Raw genomic sequence first — 21,746 nt, 5'->3', positions numbered from 1 at the left:
AGTGCAGCCAGATTAACAGCAAAATAGCTGCATTTGCATTTGTTGAAACTGTTTCTAGAGGCATTTATTTGGATACATCCAAACAATGAGCTAATGTGGCGCGATTTCGTCAGGTGTTCAGAGGAACTAGCCAACAGCACAGCTAACACAATCACTTCAAACTGAAGCTGGAAAGACTGCAACTAGCTACACTTCGTTTTGTTTTACCTTTTTTAAATGGACATTTCTTTATATAAAAATGATGCCAGCTGATTCATGATTTCGACTGGCTGAGAAACGCTGCCTGTCTGTCTCGTCTCCCGACACATTCATTACTATGGGACAGCTGGATATCTAATTTGAATATTGAAATAATGTTGCAAATGTCGCAGAGACAGACAACAAGGTTTATACAAATCTCCGCTGTTGAAAACTAAATGTTAGTCTAAAAGAAATGTGATAATGTCTAGATGCTTTTTATAATGGAGATCAAGTTTATAAATTGCCTGGCTGGGCTGATGAGACCGTGGATTGCGCAGTCAGATGGAACAGAGTAAATAGGCATTTTAACGTCTTAGATTTAGCCGGTGGTAACTTGTGGAATTGACACCGTATAGAATGTTTTAAAAAGAGAATTATTGAATGTATCACTTACCGTTGTCTGTGGCCATAAAGATGGCGGTGTATTTGTTGTCGTGAACGTAAGGCGACTCGCGGTCCAGATTGGCGGAGGTGTTCACCGTGCCTCTGACCGGGTTCACGCTGAGCCAGTTAGCCGGGTCTCTCAGGACCGCAAACCTGAACAGGGAACAGATGACAGCTGATCAGAACATATTCAGGGTAATACCATGGTATGACACTATACAATATATTCAAGCTTTGTAGACATGCAGATCACCTATGGGACATAAGATAGTTAGTGCAATTGAAAAATAATAAATGTTTCTATGAAGAGATACTGAATGGACAATAACTATCAAAGATACAAAGCTTTTGAATCACAGCATGACAAGACTGCATGTACTGTATCTGAAGTCTGTATGAGGTGCGGGTGAGGTTGAGTGGACGGCTGTGTATGTCTGTGGATACTGTAGTTGGACTTTGAGTTTGATGAATGAACTCTGGTAGCTTCTCAGAGAAAAATGACCTAGTTTGTGTGGAAAGTGAAGTATGAGGCCTCCATGACCCTGCTAATGTAATCCTGAGCGCCAGGTGATGGGAGGTGATGGGAGGTGCATTGTGATTGGCTAGGGAATGGAGACATGCCTCTGGGGCTTCTCATCTGTGTTCATGTCACACACCACTGATTTAGTGGCCAATCCCCATCCCATACACACACCCAGAGGTACTAAACACACACACGCACTCTTTACCACCTCTTACCCCTTTAAGTTTACCAGTAAACACTCCACATGCACCTTTGTGCTTTTACACACACACAAAAACACACGCACACACAGACGTGAGCACGCAAGCACACCCGGCACACACACAAAATGCTCTCAGTGGTAGACAAATTATCTTTGAAACTGAGCTCTTCTGCTAACAGAGCGAGACAAAGCCTTGGGAAATGGCTTTGTAATCAACCTCCACTCACACCTCCACCACAAGAGAAATGACACCTCTCCTCTATCTCTATCTCCCTATTCCTCTCTCCCACCATGCACCTATTAAATTACCACAACAACATACCGCATTTAAAACGCATGCACCTGACATGACCGGATATACAGTACTGTACAGTGCACACCCACACACACATTACCACAGACAGATTGCATGCATATGGAAAGAGATAGCAAGAAACAAAACAGACACATACTTTCACACAAACAGACCGACACACACACACACACACACGGACTGTGCACACAGCTCATTTTATAGTAGAATGAGAAGTCAGAACCAAGTTTAAACATTCTCACAGGTCATTAACCCCAATATGTCCCCATTCTCCCATCAGTAAACACATCTAACACACACACACACACACACACACACACACACACACACACACACACACACACACACACACACACACACACACACACACACACACACACACACACACACACACACACACACACACACACTTCCTGGCTATCAGTCCTCCATCACCACCAGGCATCACACAACAATACATACACACAGAGAGAAGCTCATCGCTTGGAAAGAGGCGAAAACAAGATGATTATCCTGCTGCTTTGGGTACACAGATAGTCGCTTGATCCAGTAATACATTGTTCAATGGTTTGTATTGACTGCAAGCCTATTTGTTGATAGAATCTATTCGGTTGCAGCTTAAATGATAAAGCATATAAAAGGTTTTCCCCCACCCGTTTCCCGCAACACCGCTGTGTTTTTGAGGAATTGGAGCCTAGAAAGGAAGTCATTCTTCCACCTGATTGTCTGATTTAGACAGATATGTATGATATGTCTCTCTAAATCTACATGAGTGTGGCCAGATCCACAGTTTAAGTCCTCTGAATAGAGGCTTCCACTGAGTGTAACCAAACATCTGTCCTACAGCGAGCCTTCTGGCCCTCCTCTCTCTGTTCAGGTCCAACTAGCCCATCAAGCATCAGGACTCTGGACAAAGACCCATATCCTGCCCTCTCCTCCCTTCTCCCAGTCCAGATGTTTCAGATCCTTTCTCTATCTCTCTCTCTCTCTCACACGCACACACACACACACACACACACACACACACACACACACACACACACACACACACACACACACACACACACACACAGAGAGAGAGAGAGAAGAGATGTGCAATAAATCCCTCCAGTTGGCCTGTCCAGGGGCTGTGAGTGGGAGTGTGTGTGTGCAGTGAGGAGGACTGAGTGCGGGTTCCAGTGGAGAGGCCAGTGGTACTGCTGAATAATTAGAGCTGTTGACTGTGTCCCACTGACTGGTGACTGGCCAGCCTTCCCTCTCTGTCCTGTTTACCCTTGCCTGACAACTCACACTGATTTCTTTGATTGCTACATACGTCAGTTTGAATCTGCCATCATTGAAGCCATTTGTGGTGACTAGTGGCATTGTACAAATCAAAGACGTTGGTTTACCCATGTATGTTTTTGGGACCAATCAGATGGTTCGAAAGCAATGAGTCTGGGTAACCAGGTAATGTCTACCGGCTCTGCCCTGTCCTGCCCGGCCCTCTGGCCTGTACACTCTTAGAAAAAAAGGTGCTATCTAGAACCTTAAAGGGTTCTTCGGCTGCCCCCATAGGAAAACCTTTGAAGAACCGTTTTTGGAGAAGACAGACAGTAAGAGGGTTCTACATAGAACCCAAAAGAGGTCTACCTAGTACCAAAAAGGGTTCTTCTAACTGGAACCAAAAAGGTTTCTCCTATGGGGACAGCCGATGAACCATTTTGGAACCCTTTGGTCTGCCTTGCCCTGATCTGGTCTGCCCTGATCTGGTCTGCCCTGGTCTGGTCTGCCCTGGTCTGCCCTGCCCTGGTCTGGTCTGCCCTGGTCTGCCCTGCCCTGGTCTGGTCTGCCCTGGTCTGCTCTGCCCTGGTCTGCCCTGCCCTGGTCTGCCCTGCTCTGGTCTGCCTTGCTCCTGGTCTGCCCTGCTCTGTCCTCCCCTGTCTTCCCTGCCTACCCTGATCTGCCCTGTCTGTCCTATTTTTTTGTCCCCTCCAGCTGGGGATGGCCCTGTCTTACTGTCTGTCTTCTTCTCCAGCTGGATGAGACAGGGCTCTGCCACGTCAGACAGGACAGAGACAGGGCTCTACCACATCAGACAGGACAGAGACAGGGCTCTGCCACATCAGAGTCTCAGCCACTGATGCTAATCAGATACACTATGTATCAGAATGATGCTATGAGAGGGGGACCTCCTTAAATACAGCATAAAAACACTCCAAACCTATTACTCTCAACAAAATCGTATGCCATTATTTATTTTCTTTCCAGGAATTTAAACCTCAGTTCCCATGTAAAGTTGAAGTTGTATGTAAACTTCTGACCAACTGGGAATGTGATGAAAGAAATGAAAGCTGCAATAAATCATTCTCTCTACTATTATTCTGACATTTCACATTCTTAAATTAAAGTGGTGATCCTAACTGACCTAAGAAAGGGAACTTTTACTCGGATTAAATGTCAGGAGTTGTGAAAAACTGAGTTTAAATGTATTTGGCTAAGGTGTATGTAAACTTCCGATTTCAACTGCATAAGCATCAGAGGCACTCAAACACACACTTAGTAGTAGTAATGCATAACAGATGCTTTCTCCTTCCACGCTCCCGCTCTAGACATACAGTAAGTGACACCCACACATACTGTAATATTATTGTACACAGTGGTGATGCACAAAATGTTCCCTTGCTACCTCTCTAGTCTCTATAGTGAGTGCCTAGCATTAAGAGCAGCCCTGTGAGGCCAGGTTATGGTACTGAATCACCCCAGCTCCCTGGTAACCCCAAATGAGGCAGCACAACGTGTACAAACACAGGGACCATTAACCTTCTTTTAAGGTCATTAGAGAGACATTAAAAATACATTATGCAAATAAAAAAAAAACATCTTTCTCATACAGGGTACATGTTTATCAGCAACATTGCAAATTGTCACAGCCAATTGTCCAAATAATCATATACATCCACATCTAGAATTTTCCCTTTTATCCTTCTCTCTCTCTCCTCCTCCTCTGCCTCTCGCTCTCTCTCTCTCTCTCTCTCTCTCTCTCTCTCTCACTACAAACACACATACACCCGCACACAAGCATACGCGCTCACACACAAATGAGAAAAGATTGGAGGCAGAAATTGCCTGTACTTTCTGCTTGCACTGTAAAATACCCAATAGCAAGTTGATTTGCTCACATTATTTCTGCTTGAGCGGCAGAATTTCTCTCCGGTGCTGTAAGGCAAATCCAGGCCTGACCCTACTCTACCGAGAACTGAGTCTGAGCCCATTTCAGCTTTCATCTGACGGTTAGAGCCTCCCTGGGGACACCTTATAGGACTCAGATCTTCCAGGACCCAGGACAGACCAGTCAGGGGAGTGCTTTTCCTACATCACAGGAAGATGCAGTCTATTCTAGGATAATGACGGTGACACCCTGAGAGAGGACGTTAAGACAACGCAGCAGCACTCTTTATAAGAAATCTGCTCACCCACACAGTACACATAGCTATCTCTGCATGAGGTGGAGACCCCTTTAGGATCAACTATTACACTACCATTGCATCAGATGCATATGGTTATGCATACTGTGTGTGTGTGTGTGTGTGTGTGTGTGTGTGTGTGTGTGTGTGTGTGTGTGTGTGTGTGACAGACAAACAGAGAGAGAGAAGAAAAGAGAGTGTGTAAGAGAGAGAGAGAGATCTGATTGGTACCATTGTTACTGACAGTAAGTATTTCTGAGAAAGCTTGTACTAAGTGGTTTATTCTAAATCCTCATTCAAATACACTTATCGTAAGTGCATTGGATTAGACCATTTGCTAAATTAAGGACTGTAAGTGCACTGTAGAGAACATTTTATATTTTTATTTTCAAAACTGGTTGAATTACTATTTTTTAACTGTAGGCATCTGCAACTTACCACAGGTGAGATAAATTACACAGTAAACTAGAATCATTGCAAACCAAATTAATTAGAATGTTTTATAATTTAGTCCAGGCCATTTTTGACTTTGAAGTGAAAAATCTCAATTTCAATTTAGATTTTTTCTCTTTCTTGTTCCTGTGTCGTTGTAAATCACACAAATACATGTGTAAACACCGAAGGTTTTTAGAAGAAATCGTGAATCATGCAGCAAGGGTGCCAATATATTTGACCACACCTGTAAATACAGTACAATATGGATGTGTATCTAACATCTGTTCCAGTGCAGCATGGGGTCCTATGTTCATTAGTGTTTCCTGTGACAGGAGTGATGCTGTAAATGTCCCCAGCAGCTGGAGAGAAACGCTGACTCCTACTGTACATCACATCCCATCAGACAGACCCCACTACACTCTGCTCTGTGCGCCTCCTAATCCGGCCCCCGTGCAAGATGGGTAGAGCTAGGAGGCAGTAATCAGTGCAACACCAAACCCCTGGCCTGCTCATGGAGCCATGCACGGGTCCACATCTACAAGCCACAGATCTGCTAAGTCTCCAGTAAAAATGCTGAAATAGGCACTAACTCATTTATCTTTGTCCCCCTTGCGCTTTTTTACGCTGTGTCAACCAAGTAGATTTCCAGAGGTGTGCTGCATATTGATGCCCCCCTCTGTGCCTCTCCGTCTCAGGCTGGGGCGCTGGAGCCTGGGGGCTGTTTGCTGCTGGTGCAGGTGGAAGAAGTGGGGAAGGGATAATGCTAAAGGCTTCCTCACTGACATGTCATATGGGGTGAGATTTTGCTACATAATCAGCCATCATAAATAACATGGGAGGACTGCGATGATCAAGATTGGATTAGCAATGTTCATCAAAATTGTTGAAAGGTTTTAAAAACAATTCTAATAAGGGAAACAGTTGGACAATGGAGGATTTTTATTTTATCCATTAGATATTGACTGAATTATAGCACATCAAATATTTTACTGGACAAATAATTAATGGAGTTCAGTGTTTTTGGTGGAAATTCAGGAATTACATGAATTGTGAAATGTAACTTTTCTTTTCTTAGAATGCACTCATATATACATTTTCTAATGATATCAGGTATTTTATTTGTGTTTTGTGTTATAATAAAAAATGTATATGTGCCTACTTTGCATAAATACACTGGGTGTATTTGCATGTATGATAATTAACATAAAGGGGTGGAACAGGGCTGCAAACACCAAACATTTGCTCTGTCTACACTACCTGCTCTGTCAACCCTACCTGCTCTGTAGGACCCTCCCTGCTCTGTCCACCCTACCTGCTCTGTCTACCCTACCTGCTCTGTCTACCCTGCCTGCTCTGTCTACCCTGCCTGCTCTGGCACCCTACCTGCTCTGGCTACCCTACCTGCTCTGTTTACCCTACCTGCTCTGTCTACCCTGCCTGCTCTGTCCACCCTACCTGCTCTGTCTACCCTGCCTGCTCTGTTTACCCTACCTGCTCTGTCTACCCTGCCTGCTCTGTCTACCCTGCCTGCTCTGTCTACCCTACCTGCTCTGTCTACCCTGCCTGCTCTGTCCACCCTACCTGCTCTGTTTACCCTACCTGCTCTGTCTACCCTGCCTGCTCTGTCTACCCTACCTGCTCTGTCTACCCTGCCTGCTCTGTCTACCCTGCCTGCTCTGTTTACCCTACCTGCTCTGTCTACCCTACCTGCTCTGTTAACCCTACCTGCTCTGTTTACCCTACCTGCTCTGTCTACCCTGCCTGCTCTGTCTACCCTGCCTGCTCTGGCTACCCTACCTGCTCTGTCTACCCTACCTGCTCTGTCTACCCTGCCTGCTCTGTCTACCCTGCCTGCTCTGTCTACCCTGCCTGCTCTGTCCACCCTACCTGCTTTGTCTACCCTACCTGCTCTGTCTACCCTACCTGCTCTGTCTACCCTACCTGCTCTGTTCACCCTACCTGCTCTGTTTACCCTACCTGCTCTGTCTACCCTGCCTGCTCTGTCTACTCTGCCTGCTCTGGCTACCCTACCTGCTCTGTCTACCCTACCTGCTCTGTCTACCCTGCCTGCTCTGTCTACCCTGCCTGCTCTGTCCACCCTGCCTGCTCTGTCCACCCTACCTGCTCTGTCTACCCTACCTGCTCTGTCTACCCTACCTGCTCTGTCTACCCTACCTGCTCTGTCTACCCTACCTGCTCTGTCCACACTACCTGCACTGTCTAGACTGCCTCATTAATTACTGTTGTTGTCACGTTCTGTTGCATAATTCAACAAGTGTGTCAATAGCAGGATACCCTCAGATTAAAAATCAACAGGCTCGGCTCTAGTCTGCTCCTATCTATGCATACTTTAAATGTTTTCCGATATTAGACATAATATCACTATAAACCGAGTGTTCCTTTTCGGAAGTTGCTTTCATTTCAAGACATTTAATATGGAAACATTTCAATTGTATTCAATTGTAACTTCTTTCAACTCCACAAAAAATGTACACCCATTAAAATAAAGGTATCTTTCGTCTCGTCTTATGATGTAAGTGTCGAGGCGATGCGTTAAATCCAGACAAAGCTATAGCATTATAGATGCAACAGAAAGACAATGCATTCCATTGAGCCCATTTCAGCTATTATAGGGGTGTGTTTGACAGGTCGTTACAAACGTTTCCGTAGTCGTAACATTAACGGGAAAAAACGTCCGGCACAAGCAGGAGTATGAAAGGGTCGCAGGAGTAAAATGAAAGCAATCAATCCAGAGAGATTTAAGTGACAAGTGAATTTGCACCCCTCAAACACAGGAAATAGATGGCAGAAAAAGACAGATCCTCAGGTGGGCGGGGCATGCACGTTGCTAACTGGATTTGACACAGGCAAACACACACAGACAGACAGACAGACAGACAGACAGACAGACAGACAGACAGACAGACAGACAGACAGACAGACAGACAGACAGACAGACAGACGGACGGACGGACAGACACGTACACGCTCACACAACCTGTCTGACAGTGATTCAAAGTGCCAATGTACCTCACCTTGACTATCCTGAGTGCACTGTGACTTAGACAAGTGCATACTTCTGAGTTCTGATGTTTTGGCAGCACACTTCAAAGCCACTAATCATGCTCCCTCTCTCCACTTCCAGACAGCAGTGATCAGTGACTTACTGGCTGAAAGAACCAGAGGGCAAGAAGCCAATGATAATACTCCCCTCTATCAGTGAGCTACTGTATGTGAAAAAGACATTTGAGGGCAGCCATTAGTTCATTTGAAATTCCCCAGAAGTTCAGGACCTGTTTTTGGGCCTCGGCAGTCTGTAGACTTCATCAGAATTCAGAACTCGCTGAGCAGGAATGAGGGAGGAAGAGATAACAGTGCAGAGGACTGTGGATGAAGGAATAATTACAGAGTGCCGGGCAGCACTCTCTTCATTCTTTCTTTGCCTTCTTCCTCCACTACCTTGTTCACGCTCTCTTCATTTCATTCTGACTGTCTGCTACTCTGCTGACAATGAGTCTAATAACCTCGGATGTCTAAGCAGGACTGTGAAAAAACATGCCTACTTGTTAGTTGATAAAAGGGTGAAAAGAGAGAGATATCAATTGACGTTGATCTAGTCTGCCCCTGAGAGAACTGCAGCTATAATCAGAAAACTTTGTCATCAAGACATCCACTCAGGGCCTGATAGGAAAATTACAGCCACATGTAATTTGTTGCCCAGCCTAACACGGCTCTGCTCTGGCCCACAGGAGAAATTGCCTTTGTCACACCAGGTCATATTTCTATTCCATATCAGCACAATAGCAGCGCTGTAGTAAGGGAGTAAATGTGACGGGCCGAGTGGACAAAATAAACACAATGTGACTGGCCATCAATCAGCTGTCAGACACACTGTGTAATATGGCCTGTTTCCGAGTGTGTACATGTAAGTCAGAATATATTTCATGATAAGAAGTAGAAGCTCAGTATTGAGAAGTCAGAATAAAAACAGAGCTTAATCGGTCTTGATTAGATGGCTCTGGAAGTTCATGGAACTTTACACATGCTAATAAGTCCTAACACCTTGTCTATTGTCCTCATATTACTTCCCAGTTCAGCTCAGCAAGCAATCTACCCCAAACATGTATTTAGTAGGCCTATAACCTAATGCATAGTCTTGAGTCTAGATTCAAATGATCATCAATTAAAGATCCAATATCAAACTTATATTCAAACTATTGAAAGTGCATTTAAAATAGCAACACACTTAAAACAATCAAACGAAAAAACAAGCACGGCAATAAAATACATAACATGCTATCAGAAAACGTAAAACACAAAGGTGCCATTGATTAAAGGTCAAGCTAAAAAGTCTGGTTGAAAAATGGAATTTTAACATCTCAAGCAGTTTCACAGGACAATGCACATTTCCATATAAAAAAACGATATGATACACTTTATCAAATAAACACAATGATGAGTCATCAAATATTTTTACTGCTACAATTTAAGAAATAAATAGTAGCTTTTTGCTCTCAAATTCCCAATGCTAGGCCCCTTGATTTCTCATAGTTTTCCCTCCAAGTAGCCTACTGCCAGTTACTGTCTCTGTAGTCCTTGCAAACTGCACTTTATACCGGCAATATGCACAGAGCTTCATAATTCTCTGAACTGGAATAAACTGTGCCTCTGGTATAGATTCCAATGACGTGCCCCAAACCTCAACAGGGGGCTTGAAATTATGTTGATTCGGATGTTTCTGGAAATATCTACATGAGCCATGACATGAGAAATGCATGTAATTTTGATGTGCTGGACCAACAAGCACATCACAAGAGAACAACTGTGTTACTATGGATGGTGTTAACTCTGCATCTGTCTGTCAGTGGTGAACCACTTTGCAAGTACACATGAACGATAACTTCTACTTTGATCAGTGCTTACAAGCTCTCCAAACATGTCTCCCATATCATGCTTTTCTGTCAGCTGTACAATGGTGAGATCCTTGTTTGGATACATTAATGTGAAGACACTATACAGATCATTTCTACCTTCACTTGCTATGACAAACAGCTGTTTAGGGTGCAGGCAAATAATGTCTGAGCTCACTGCAAATTCAACACCGGTACTTGGTAGCATCAGGACCTACATGTATGTCATCTCTCTCATGACCGCCTGCTAACAAGTTTTTAATTTCATCAAAGTTGGCCAGACTATCCTCTTAACCTCTTGGGAAGTTAAAACTTTTCTCATTAACTGAACTGAGATGCTGCGATTGTTGGTCTTCTGTTTACCTATGAAACCATTTTGCTCGTTCAAACGGAAAGCACTAGAAACCATATACTGGACCATAGTCCAAAATGCATTTCTTCAAGTGGCTATGGAGGTGCATATTTGGTGTGCAATACCGTTTTCCATAAAACCTTGCAAAGCTCTCACTGAACTGTTGCATGTGGAGATTAGCCTCTCCAACTTACTCCATTGTAATACATCTTGTACATAAGATGATACAGGCTTTGACAAAATGGGTCCAGCAATCATAATGGACATCCTCCTCAAGTCCCTTAAGAGTGAATAAGGAGTAAACACATACTCCAAATTTTCCATTGTTGTGCACTGAAATGAGAAAACCCTGATGAGATTTTAGCGGGTAGTTGGCCTATGTCTGCAGGTGCATTCAGTGCATCAACTTTAAGCTGAATAATTCTTAGTATTCCATCATCCAGCAAACCAATATTCTTCCAGACGGTAAAAACTTGTTTTTCTGTCCCCTGTAAAAGATTATGCATAGGGTCCACTACAGCCATGTCTATGGGCATGAAATATGGCAATTTAAATAGCTCAGAGAATCTGGCCCAAGTTTTAGTCTCTTTAGTTTTCCTCTCTGCCTTGATCTTCGCCTGTGTCCACATACTCCCTAGCATTTTGTGAACTTCATTCTTTCGTTGCAGTACAAGATTGTCCATCCAGTGCATGATAGAGTAATCTGCCTTTTCACCTTTTACATGGAAATGTCTATAGGCATTTGTTGCAACCTGTGTGAGCTTGACCTGGATCTGTGTTGATTAACAGATAAAAAGATGGTGTTGAAATCTGAAGTAAGCTACATGAATGTTAAAAACATCACAGTAATAAAAACTTTTCTAATAAAAGTTTCTATTAGAATGACATTTAAAAAGGGGCCTAAAAGGCTCGGTAATAAAGTAGCCAACTTTATAAATTGTTATGATATATTATTGATGCACACTAGTTAGGGGGACAAGCTTATGAATGCTTTTACAGAGGAAACACAAATAACTCCATTTAATATACACACGTACCATGTTCACCCTGCCAAAATCATTTTTGCTGCAATGGCAATTCCAATTCTTGCTGTTCAACTGTCCATTGATGAGTGAATTTATCATAGAACTTAGCATTAACATAGAACTTAGCATTAACATAGAACTTAGCATTATCATAGAACTTAGCATTATCATAGAACGTAGCATTACCATAGAACTTAGCATTGTCATAGAACTTAGCATTATCATAGGACTTAGCATTATCATAGAACTTAGCATTATGTTCATAGTATGCTATCTTTCCCAAAGGTCTGTGGCAGTGGCCACACTCTTTCATGTGATATCAAAAGTCTTGGGTTTGATATCACCTGCCTTGCGCTTTGACATGATAGCGACAAAAAAAAACAGAGTATTTAAATGCTAGTGCATTTGACTAAATTACTCACTCAAAATGTACCAAGTATAATATATTATAAATATTACAAAAATTAACCAAAATGTGACCAGAGGACAATATTCAGAAAGTATTTCAAAACCCACACAAAGTAGGCTATTTAACTGACAACAATTCTTACTTCTGTAACAATGTAAAAATGCAGAGACTATTTCAAAATGGAGATAACCTCTCTCAATAAGATTTAGAACAGATCAGGCCTGACAAAAAATGTAGAAATATTAGCCTACTTTGACAACAATTCAGTGAATGCCACAAGTGTTAAATAGAGATATATAAAGAGAGAAGTTCTTGGTTGATTTGTTGGTATGTGTGAAAAGGTTAAAGAAAACCCTTTGACTTCTATTAGATAGATAGCTCTTAATCCACGATATGGTAGATGTTGAAAAGCCATAACACATAACACAGTCAACAATATCAAAGGCTGCACTGAAATCTAACATTACAGCTCCCACAATCTTCTTATTGTCAATATCTTTCAACCAATCATCAGTAATTTGTGTCAGTGCAGTACATGTTGAGTGCTCTTCTCTATAAGCATGCTGAAAGTCTGTTGTTAATTTGTTTACAGAGAAATAGCATTGTATTTGGTCAAACACATTTTTTTCCAACAGTTTGCTAAGAGCTGGTAGCAAGCTGATAGGTCTGCTGTTAGAACCAGCAAAGGCCGCTTTACCACCCTGGGGAAGCAGAATGACTTTGGCTTCCCTCCAGGCCTGAGGACAAAGACTTTCCTCTAGGCTCAGATTGAAGCTACCATCCTCAGTAGCTTTCCATCCATGTTGTCAATGCCAGGAGATTTGTCATTATTGATCGATAACAATGATTGTTCCACTTCTCCCACACTAACTTTACAAAATTCAAACTTGCAATGCTTTTCTTTCATTATTTGTTTTTTTTATACATGAATACGATGGCTCACTGTTAGTTGTTGGCATTTCCTGCCTAAGTTTGCCCACTTTGCCAATGAAGTAATCATTAAAATAATTGGCAACATCAAATGGTTTTGTGATGAATAAAGCCATCTGATTCAATGAAAGATGGAGTTGAATTTGCCTTTCTGCCCATAATTTCATTTAAAGTACTCCAAAGTTTTTTTTCTCCATCATTCTTTATATCACTGATCTTGGCTTCATAATACAGTTTCTTCTCCTTTTTGTTGAGTTTACGCACATCATTTCTTAATTTGCAGTAAGTCAGCCAGTCAAATGTGCAGACAGACTAATTAGCCACTCCTTTAACCCCATTTCCTTCAACCATACAGTTTTTCAATTCCTCATCAATCCATGGAGCCTTAACAGTTCTAATAGTCAGTTTCTTAACAGGTGCATGTTTATCAATAATTGGAAGAAGCAATTTCATAAATTCATCAAGTGCAGTGTCTGGATGCTACTTATTAATCACATCAGACTAACAAATATTTTTTACATCATCCACATAATAGTCACAACAAAATCTTTTGTATGATCTCTTATGCACTATTTTAGGCCCAGCTTTTGGAACTTTGGCTTTCCTGGATATACAGTGCCTTGCAAAAGTATTCATCCCCTTGGCGTTTTACCTATTTTGTTGCATTACAACCTGTAATTTAAATTGATTTTTATTTGGATTTCATGTAATGGACATACACAAAATAGTCCAAATTGGTGAAGTGAAATGTAACTTGTTTCAAAAAATTAAAACATTTAAAACTGGAAAAGTGGTGCATACGTATGTATTCACCCCCTTTGCTATGAAGCCCCTAAATGAAGCCCCTAACAAATTACCTTCAGAAGTCAAATAATTAGTTAAATAAAGTCCACCTGTGTGCAATCTAAGTGTCACATGATCTGTCACATGATCTCAGTATATATACACCTGTTCTGAAAGGCCCCAGAGTCTGATACACCACTAAGCAAGGGGCACCACCAAGAAAGTGGCACTATGAAGACAAAGGAGCTCTCCAAGCAGGTCAGGGACAAAGTTGTGGAGAAGTACAGATCAGGGTTGGGTTATAAAAATATATTTGAAACTTTGAACATCCCACGGAGCACAATTAAATCCATTATTAAAAAATGGAACGAATATGGCACCACAACAAACCTGCCAAGAGAGGGCCGCCCACCAAAGCTCACGGACCAGGCAAGGAGGGAATTAATCAGAGAGGCAACAAAGAGACCAAACATAACCCTGAAGGAGCTGCAAAGCTCCACAGCGAAGATTGGAGTATCTGTCCATAGGACCACTTTAAGCCATACACTCCACAGAGCTGGGTTTTATGGGAGAGTGGCCAGAAAAAAGCCATTGCTTAAAGAAAAAAAATAAGCAAACACATTTGGTGTTCGCCGAAAGGCATGTGGGAGACTCCCCAAACATATGGAAGAAGGTACTCTGGTCAGATGAGACTAAAATTGAGCTTTTTGGCCATCAAGGAAAACGCTATGTCTGGCGCAAACCCAACACCTCTCATCATCCTGAGAGAGAGCACCAAGCATGTTGTTGGCAGCATCATGCTGTGGGGATGTTTTTCATCGGCAAAGACTGGGAAACTGGTCAGAATTGAAGGAATGATGGATGGTACAGGGAAATTCTTGAGGAAAACCTGTTTCAGTCTTCCAGAGATTTGAGACTGGGACGGAGGTTCACCTTCCAGCAGGACAATGACCCTAAGCATACTGCTAAAGCAACACTTGAGTGGTTTAAGGGGAAACATTTAAATGTCTTTGAATGGCCTAGTCAAAGCCTAGACCTCAATCCAATTGAGAATCTGTGGTATGACTTAAAGATTGCTGTACACCAGCGGAACCCATCCAAATTGCAGGAGCTGGAGCAGTTTTGCCTTGAAAAATGGGAATAAATCCCAGTCGTTAGATGTGCCAAGCTTATAGAGACATACCCGGTCATCCCTGTGGCTCAGTTGGTAGAGCATGGTGTGTGCAACGCCAGGGTTGTGGGTTCGATTCCCACGGGTGGCCAGTACAAAAAAAAAAATGCATGAAATGCATGCATTCACTACTGTAAGTCGCTCTGGATAAGAGTGTCTGCTAAATGACTAAAATGTAAATGTAAATACCCCAAGAGACTTGCAGCTGAAATTGCTGCAAACAGTGGCTCTACAAAGTATTGACTTTGGGGGGTGAATAGTTATGCACCCTTGTTTTTTGTCTTATTTCTTGTTTGTTTCACAATAAAAAAATATTTTGCATCTTCAAAGTGGTAGGCATGTTGTGTAAATCAAATGATACAAACCCCCCCAAAATGTGTAGTGTTTGTAAACACCCTGGTAGGTTGATTAATAAGGGAACCTGATTACAGGCACTGGTTACAGTGAGAAGCTTCCTCTTGAGCGGACAGCTTGATGAAAACCAGTAAATATTCAGGTCCACAAGAAAGTAGACCTCTCTGTTTACATCACATACACTACCAAGCATTTCACACATATTATTTAGATACTGACAGTTAGCACTTGGTGGCCTATAGCAACACCCCAAAATAAAAGGCTTTTTATCTGTGCCAAGTGAACCTGCAACCACAACACTTCAATCACACTTGACATAAGATCTTCTCTAAGCATGACAGGGATATGGCTCTGAATATATACAGCAACACCTCCCCAATAAGCATTTCAGTCTCTTCTATAGATGTTATATCCTTGTATTGCTACTGCTGTATCATCAAATGAATTATCTAAGTGAGTCTAAGAAATGGCTAATAAATGAATGTTATCTGATGTTAGGAAGTTATTGATTTCATGAAACTTATTTCTTAGACTACATATATTAATATGGGTTATTTTCAGCCCTTTCCTGGGTAGCTTATCAGAGACAGACAATATGGAAAAGAGCAAACAAAGCAAGATAAAAAAATATATACATTCAGCATTCCATTAATCAATTGGTGTGTGTGTGTGTGTGTGTGTGTGTGTGTGTGTGTGTGTGTGTGTGTGTGTACTGCGAACCCATATGCTCTGTTCTCTCATCCCTTCCAGTCTTCTGGGAGGGAGGGTGGACAATGAGCCTGTCATAGTGGATGTAAGCAATCAATCTTCCTGTGGTCCACCTCAATCTTCCTGTGGTCCATCTTCGATTTCTCAGAGATCATTTCCATCGCTTTTTCCTCAGACTCCATCCAGGTCTCGTGGAGATTCTGCAATTCCTTCCACAACCATGTTGTTCCGCCTTGATTGTCCCTCGGGATAGTCTGATTTATCCGTCAATGTCATCATGGATTCACACACAGAACTGATGTCCTCTCTCAAAGACTACAGATTGCTGTCATCTTGCCGTTCTCCGGTTTCAACTCATTGAGCTGTTCTGCAAACTGTTCTTCAGGTCCTGGACCTCTCTAGTCAGGTCGTCCATTCTTTTATTAGTTGAATCCACCAGTATTTGGACAAAACACTTGAAGCTATTTTCTTGTTGTTTTAACAACTACTTGTAGAAATCTTTTTTGTTTGTTTAAAAGATCCTTCACGTGTAATAGAGAGATACCACTGTCCTCAATGGTACTCCAGCCGGCTTTGGTCTTTGTCATGGTAGCTAGCAACGTAGGTAACGCTGTTACTCCTTGCAGTTCCAGACAGGGCAGGTCACAGCGAAGATTGAAAACAACAGCAGGGATCCAGACAGCCACAAACCCGGTACAATCCGCGGTCCCAGCCACAATGGCTAACCGCATCGTGGGCTGTGTTCAAGCCCTCAAGAAAACCTTGCTAGCTTGATAGCCTAGTTGCTAGTTAACTGCCTATCTGCTACACCAAATAGTTCCTCAGACCCGGCCTTGGTCAGCAGGATCACTGAACAGAGACTAGCAGTCCCAGCAACTGATGCCAACTGTGTCGCGGGATCCAAACTCAAAAGTTAGCTAGTTTCAAACCACAAACTTTTCAAAACAACAAACCAGAGTGGACACAGGACAAAGAGTTGGAGATGTGTAGAAACCTCCTATGTGTTCTGTGCCACTTTGCAAGATGTGGCCGTACTTCCAGGACTTCCATGACATGTTGTAGGCTAAATGCAAACAGTGTGAAATAAGATTTTGTTCTACAAATTTTTGGGGGAAATTGTGTCAAATTGTCTCTGAACAGTTGTTGTGTTTTGTATCTTCTCTCTTTATCTATCTCTACTTAATACTTGTGGAATTGACTGAATTGTTGTCAAGTAGGCTAATATTTCTACATTTTGTGTCAGGCCTGGTCTGTACTAAATCTTATTGAGAGAGGTTATCTCCATTTTGAAATAGTCTCTGAATAGTTGTTTGCATTTTTACATTGTTAAAGAAGTAAGATTTGTTGACAGTCAAATACTTTGTGTGTGTTTTGAAATACTTTCTGAATATTGTTCTATGGTCACATTTTTTATAATTTGTTAATATTTATAAGTATAATATATAATACTTGGTATATTTTTCAGTGAGTAATTTAGTCAAAGTAATGTACTACAATTTAAATACTCTAGGTTTTTTGTTGTGTTGAGTGTTAATCGTTTTTTTATAGTGATTGTCTTATTACAATTAAAGGCAACATGCGTGTTATTCCTATCGAGTCATATTAGAGAAGAGGTTGTGCTCTTTAAAACTAAGTTAACTTAGAATTGTAATTTGCTCTTTGTTTGTGAGCTGTGTCTGTTTATTTGAAATGTGTGAGAAAATTATCTTTATCTTTCAAATTCTCAGAAATCTACAGCAGCATTCTAGGAATTATATTGGGGTCTAAAGGGTTAACACTGGGAACTTGTGCTAGTATTAAAGTCATCAGTCACTTTTAAAGGGACAGGCTTTAAAAAAGGGAGACCCTTAACTACTTTTCACCCCTAACTCAGCCTGCACTCTTTTAAAAGTTTTACCATTGGATGGCCCCAACCATCAATCTGTAAGTCTCTGCTCTCTCTTTTCTTTTAATCTGCGGTTATGTTTTAGTTGTGTTGTGTTAGTTGTGTTCTAGCTGGTCTCCAGTAGTTGGGCTCTAGCTTGCTGACCAGTACTGTGGTGTATGGCTAGGCTGGCTAGGCTAATAGCTAATTGGCTAAATAACTAACAATAGCTAGCTGGCTAGCTTGCTGGCTAAGCTAACTGCATATAGCTAACATTCTATGATAACTGGTTAGTGTTATGTATTTCCAAAATATTGCTTTACTTTAATGTAGCTGTTAAGGTGTTGATAGCAACTGGCTGACTCATTCAGTGCTAAAATAACATTAGCAGGCTGGTAGGGCTAACGTTAGCAGACTAGTAGGGCTAATGTTAGGAGGCTAGTTGGCTAGCAACCTTGCAAGTTTATTTGTAACATTACATTCATAAAGTATTTGCTTGTAAATTGAACATTTTATTGACACCAGTATTCATGAGTGGAACTCTTAAGTCCAATCTTCTTACATTTTATTGAGGAACATTCTATTGTTGGTACTTTAACACTATTAAAATTAAATTATTATTGTAAAAATGTATGGTATAAATTACAGTGATCTGTCTTTGAACATATTGCCTTCGTGTTCATTTCAGCAGCATATTTCTCTTTGGCTTTTGTTTGTCTGTCTTTCCTGGTGGCATTCATATGTCTTAGTGCCCACAACTTAAAAGGAAACACCATTGAATGGGAGACTTGTACTCTTCCAACTGAGTTTTTTTTCCTGCCAAAGCTGTGCATCTGTTGAAGGTCAAGAATATGATATATTACTACTAGAATGAAAGGCTTGTAGGGAAACTAACAATGTTGCTCTATCAAATATAATAATTCCTCTGTGCTTGGAATGGAATACCTTTTGCCTCAAACTTTTGTCCTTTCTCAATGTTATGACATTTTGTGACGTTGACAATTCTTGTTCCTGAATGTATTTAGTTATTTGGACCTCAAATTTGAACTCAAAATATAACATAACCCGGCAAATGTGTCATCACACTCCTTCATCTGATTGGTCAGGTAGGTGGGCCTTCTGAGCCGGCATACGAATCATCACACTCCCTCGTTTTATTGGTCGAGTATGTCGCCCTTCTGACTTTGTGTCTATGGTAACTAGTGACGACCCTGTAGCAGCTGTAATGTTAGCAGAGGTAGCTAGCTAGCTAAGTTAAATTACTACAGCCAATAGCTAATATTACTAGCTAGTTAACAAACGTTGTAGTTAACATGATCATGTTACATAGATTTAAGTTGTAGGCGTAAGAAATTGCACATTGCTGTCTTGACAAAAACAAGCTAGGTAATGAGTCTCTTCGTGGGAGGGAATGATGCATCACCAAACGAGGGCATGGATTTCCAACAACTCATGGCCAGGCTGAATCAGATGCCACGGCGGTATGAATGAAAGGCTGACTCAACTATTCCAACAACAATAACAGCAGCAACTCCAGCTGAGCGCAACTCCAGCTGAGCGCAACTCCAGCTGAGCGCAACTCCAGCTGAGCGCAACTCCAGCTACTGCGCCGGAATGGACATTTGTCGAGCAACACAGAATGAGATATCCCTAAGTTCAATGTTTACTTTTACAACTTGCACATTGGTGGTAGCTAATGTTGAATATTTGAATCCTGTTAACCTGTTGGGGCTAGGGGGCAGTATTTACACGGCCGGATAAAAAACGTACCCGATTTAATCTGGTTACTAATCCTACCCAGTAACTAGAATATGCATATACTTATTATATATGGATAGAAAACACCCTAAAGTTTCTAAAACTGTTTGAATGGTGTCTGTGAGTATAACAGAACTCATTTGGCAGGCAAAAACCTGAGAGATTCCTTTACAGGAAGTGGCCTGTTTGACCATTTATTTGCTTTCTTTGACATCTCTTCCAAAAACTCAGGATCTCTGCTGTTACGTGACACTTCCTACGTCTCCAATGGGGTCTCAGAGCCCGGGAAAAACCTGAATGACGTAATTCAAAGCCCTGGCTGAAACACACGAGAGCTTTTGCTAAGTGGTCTATCAGAGGACAAAGGCTTAGGCGCGTGACCTGCCCTGCCCCCGTCTTTCGGTTTTTCCCTCTGTTTACAGACAGGCAGATTCCCGGTCGGAATATTATCGCTTTTCTACGAGATAAATTGCATACAAATTGATTTTAAACAGCGGTTGACATGCTTCGAAGTACGGTAATGGAATATTTAGAATTTTTTTGTCACGGTCTGCGCCATGCGTGCGACCGTGATTTACCATTCTGATTGACTCAAATTATGTCAATTAGCCTATCAGAAGCTTCTAAAGCCATGGTGAAATTTTCTGGAATTTTCCAAGCTCTTTAAAGGTACAGTCAACTTAGTGTATGTAAACCTCTGACCCACTGGAATTGTGATACAGTGAATTATAAGTGAAATAATCTGTCTGTAAACAATTGCTGGAAAAATTACTTGTGTCATGCATCCTAACTGACTTGCCAAAACTATAGTTTGTTAACAAGAAATTTGTTGAGTGGTTGAAAAACTAGTGTTAATGACTCCAACCTAAGTGTATGTAAACTTCTGACTTCAACTGTACACACCACAGAACATCACACTCTTCTTTTTACTACACTTTATTACTTGTATTTTTATTTTTATTTTTTACAAATGACTTGATATTGTGTCTTTTTGGAGATGGTTCATTTTATAATTTGACATTTGAACACCACTTGTTCTTCTTTTTGACAAATAAAAGCCTGTTTATACAGAATTAGCACCCAGTAGTGTAGGGGGGTGTACCGATGTACGCTGAAAGTCGGGAAGCAAGTTCAGGGAGTGAAAAAATTTAATAAATGAAAGAACAAAACACACACGAACAGCGCACCAACATAGAACAGAAACAATGACGACTGGATGACGACTGGCGAAGAAACCAAAGGGAGTAGCATATATAGGGCAGGTAATCAAGGAGCTGATGGAGTCCAGGTGAGTGTCTTTATGCGCCTAATGCTGGTGACAGATGTGCGCCCTAACAAGCAGCCTGGCGACCTAGAGGCCAGAGAGGGAGCACATGTGACAGTACCCCCGCGGTAACCTGTCGATCCAGCTGAGGCGTGGGAGCATGACGACCTAGAGCACTGGAGGGAGAGCATACGTGACAGTACCCCCTCCCCAGTGCGTTCGGCTCCAGCCGCAGGACGCCAAACACAGGGACGATCCCGGGGATCCGGAGCAGACTGGTCGCCACCGCTGAGGCGCAGAAACCTGACAAATCGGCTGAGGAGTAAACTTGATGAGCTGGCTGAGACCTCCCCGGTTGCTGAGGCACGGGAACCTGTACACCCAGCTACGACATCTGAGCCTATCGAACCCGCTGAGGCATGGGAGCCTACAAATCGGCTGAGGCCTCCCAGGTAGCTCCGGCTCCAACACCCAAGAGCAGCTTGGTGACCTAGAGGCCGGAGAGGGAGCACACGTGACAGGGGGGGGGGGGGGGGGGGGGGGCTGTGACAATAAAAAGTGTGTGTGGGGGGTTGGGAGAGGGGGGCAGTGACAATAAAGGGAGAGGGCGGGGGTGTAGTAACAATGTTGAGGAGTGAGTATCAGGTTAACTAAGTTCTTCCGACTGGCATGGAA

General features: G+C 42.1%; 1 protein-coding gene across 3 annotated transcripts in view; it reads right to left on the bottom strand.

Moving 5' to 3' along the window:
• Nucleotides 1-21,746, bottom strand: part of cdh13 (cadherin 13, H-cadherin (heart)) — a 493,352-nt gene that overhangs the window by 63,863 nt on the left and 407,743 nt on the right. For all 3 annotated transcript variants that reach the window (XM_029757800.1, XM_029757798.1, XM_029757799.1), the window contains one exon: nucleotides 635-777. In XM_029757800.1, the coding sequence (XP_029613660.1) occupies nucleotides 635-777 (143 nt within the window). The remainder of the gene's footprint in view (nucleotides 1-634; nucleotides 778-21,746) is intronic.

This window comes from Salmo trutta, chromosome 7 (genome assembly GCF_901001165.1).
Source record: "Salmo trutta chromosome 7, fSalTru1.1, whole genome shotgun sequence".
NCBI lineage: Eukaryota > Metazoa > Chordata > Actinopteri > Salmoniformes > Salmonidae > Salmo > Salmo trutta.
The sequence above is the reverse complement of the archived record's forward strand: the minus strand, read 5'-3'. Positions and strand labels throughout refer to the sequence as shown.